Source organism: Octodon degus, unplaced genomic scaffold (genome assembly GCF_000260255.1).
Source record: "Octodon degus isolate 3935 unplaced genomic scaffold, OctDeg1.0 scaffold00031, whole genome shotgun sequence".
NCBI classification, from domain to species: Eukaryota; Metazoa; Chordata; class Mammalia; order Rodentia; family Octodontidae; genus Octodon; species Octodon degus.
Window position 1 is genome coordinate 11,412,473 of NW_004524607.1, and position 2,935 is coordinate 11,415,407.

The following is a 2,935-nucleotide window of genomic DNA, read 5'->3' on the forward strand; positions in this document are numbered from 1 at the left end:
TTTTTTTTTTTTTTTTTTTTTGGCAGAACCGGGGATTGAACTCAGGCCCTTGTGCTTGCCAGGCAAGTGCTTATTCTACTAAGCTATCTCCCCAGCCCCAGGCTATTGTTTACATTACTGTTTTATTTGGATGCAGGCTATACTTCCATAATGTTACATTATTTAGTATGTTAATATTTTACATTGATATGTCATTTTATAGTTTATAAAGTGTTTTCGTATTCTTAGTTTTTCAAACGAGCCTATGAGATGGGGAGGCAGGTACTATATGTTGTTAAGGAAAATCAAAGTATGCAGAGTTGTCCCAGCCAGAGGGTCTGGTAAGCCTGGAACACAGATCCTATGGCACTCAGGGAAGGGGGTTTGGGCAACTGGCCTTTCTCTGGCTACCAACTGGCACCCTGTGTGCAGTGTCAGTGTCCTCTCTAGGAAAGTGCTCCTGTGAGCATGTCCAAGCCTCCTAGATGGAATTATAACTACATATCTAATGTCTAATTTCTAATGCATACTGTGGGAATATTTTGTACTTCTTCTGAGAGGAGGTAAAGACTATGTTTTATATTTAATTTAAAATTTTCAATTTTATTCCTAGGTGCCTTCGAAATACTTGCAAGTTTTTAATTTTGCTCATCCCACTATTACTTTTACTAGGTAAGTAAAATGAGGCTCAGTTGCCATAGATGATTGATACATCTGTACAGGTGACATTCTGAGAATCCAGCACTAGAATGTATTTAGGGAACCGAGTGTGTGCACATAGGTAGCTGTTTTCTCTCCTTCCAGGTGCAGGCCTCTCTCTGTGGGGCCAGAGTGATTTCTTTTCCCTCCTGCCTGTGTTAAACTGGACAGATGTGCGTACAGTAGAGAGGATAGAGGACTCTAAGGACACATTCAGACCTGGGTCTTCTCACCTGCAGGTACTGAGGGCAGACATTCTCACTGGCATCACAAATACACTGTGTAGGACAGGTTTCACATGACTTGTGGACAGGACAGTTCAGTTGGGGGTCTGTTTTAGAGAATATTTTTAAAGGTTAAGCTCCAGTATTCTGAAATAGCCCAAATACTACATAAAGTTTCATTGTTCGTTAGTTTTAATTCAGAGGCTAGCTGCCATTACTTTACAACATAGAGACAGTGTGGAGAAGGAAATGAAGATCACTTTCTAGTCCTGTCACTTGAGGGTGGCCACCAGTGGCAAGGTTCTGTGTGTTTCCAAGTGTGTATATGCCCTACAGCAGCGCCCTGCACCAGGTTTCTCTCGGTGGACTGACTGACTGACTGACTGACTGACAGACAGACACACACTCACTTCCTGATTTCCTCTCAGAATAATGGACAGGCTTCCTGGTGGCTGCAAGAGAATGACATGAGGCAGCAGGTGGCCTCTTTTTCTGCTCAGTGCCACAACCATGAGGAAAAGCTCGGGGAGCTGACAATCTTACTTCAGAAACTGCAAGCACGGGTGGACCAGATGGATGATGGCAGGGAAGGGCTGTCACTGTGGATGAAAGATATGGTTGGACAGCACCTGCAAGGGATGACTGCTGCTGGGCTTGTGGACACCAAGGTAAGGTCCAGGAGTTCCTGGGAGAAATGTGGCCTTTGGTATCCTGTCCTGTGAGTTGCCCCAGCCCACAGTTTAACTTTTGTGAATGCATCAAATGCAATAAACAGAAATGTCACCTGTATACTTTGAGTGATGCTCCCTGCACCATTTTGGTATACGTTTCCCTGCCAGCATTAATTGGGAAAGTTGAGGTCCTGACGAGAGCGTCTCAAGGTCATGAGGTCAGTTATAAGAGCAGCTGCTGTTTCCTGTGGACTTCCTGTGACCAGCTGTGCTTTGCTTGCTACTCATAGGAAGATGAGTTAGTCCATTTCCTCAGCTAGTACTTATTTTATTATGTTTCAAAGAGCTTTAATTTAGATATGTTACATAAAACCTTATTATAGCCCTGTTCACCAGCATGCTTTTCCTTGACAGTTCTGAGGTTGATAGCTGCCCCTCTTATCCTCAGCCTCGAGTGAGCTCTGTGTGGAGGCTGCTTAGCAGCCTGTCTACAGCCTGCCTGTGTACACCCAGCTGGGGGCACTTTGGACATGGGACTTGGCACAGCTTCCTGAGGTCCCCTCATTGCTCACAGAGCTGCTTCCTTGATCTCTGAGCTCTAGCATACTGCATGTAAAACAGGCCTTTTTCTGGCTAGTCCCTCCCTGTGTGATGGCATTGTTCAGGATGTCATTAACACTGGAAAGGGTCCCATGGGGGATTTGCTGCAGTTCTTAGATCCACCTTTGTCACCTTCACCTTAGATAGTGTCAGTGTTTGTCACTCTGTGTAGGTGTTGCTTGTTTAATTTGCTTTCTTACACCTTTCAGGGGCTATAAATAACAGAATGTCTCAGTTCTGGTGTGGTACAAGGCACACAAGTCACTGAATCAAGGGTACCCCAAACTGCCATGCATGCTTATAAGTTTCATTTGCCCAGAGAACCCCTAGATGTTGTGCTTTGATTTCTCTCAGTTGTTGATGTGTAGTTTCTCAAACATAAAGCCAGGAGTGTTTGTGTATGCCTGTAATCCCAGCTCTTGGGAGGCTGAGGCAAGAAGGGTGCAATGAACTATGTATAGTAAGACTCTGTCTCAAAGAAAACAAAACAAAACAACACATAAATTGAGAGGATTTCAGTAAAATTCAACTAACACAGATTGTTTTCTTGGTTTTGGTTTTTGCACTATTGGAACACTACCACTGAGTCTATACTCTCAGCCCTTTTTATTTTTATTTTGAGGTGAAGTCTTGCTAAATTGCCCAGGCTGGCCTCAAATTGAAATCTTCCTGTCTCAGCCCTCCTGTCTCAACTTCCCAAGTAGCTGGGACTACAGGCTTGTACCTCCATGTCTAGCATAGTTAACAGCTCTTGTTCCATTT

At 44.0% G+C, this 2,935-nt stretch overlaps 1 protein-coding gene across 3 annotated transcripts in view; it reads left to right on the forward strand.

Annotated features, from left to right (window-relative positions):
- Window positions 1-2,935, forward strand: part of Sun1 (Sad1 and UNC84 domain containing 1) — a 38,646-nt gene that overhangs the window by 22,182 nt on the left and 13,529 nt on the right. For all 3 annotated transcript variants that reach the window (XM_023713440.1, XM_004629676.2, XM_023713439.1), the window contains 3 exons: window positions 593-651; window positions 784-917; window positions 1,331-1,570. In XM_023713440.1, coding sequence (XP_023569208.1) covers window positions 593-651; window positions 784-917; window positions 1,331-1,570 — 433 coding nt within the window. The remainder of the gene's footprint in view (window positions 1-592; window positions 652-783; window positions 918-1,330; window positions 1,571-2,935) is intronic.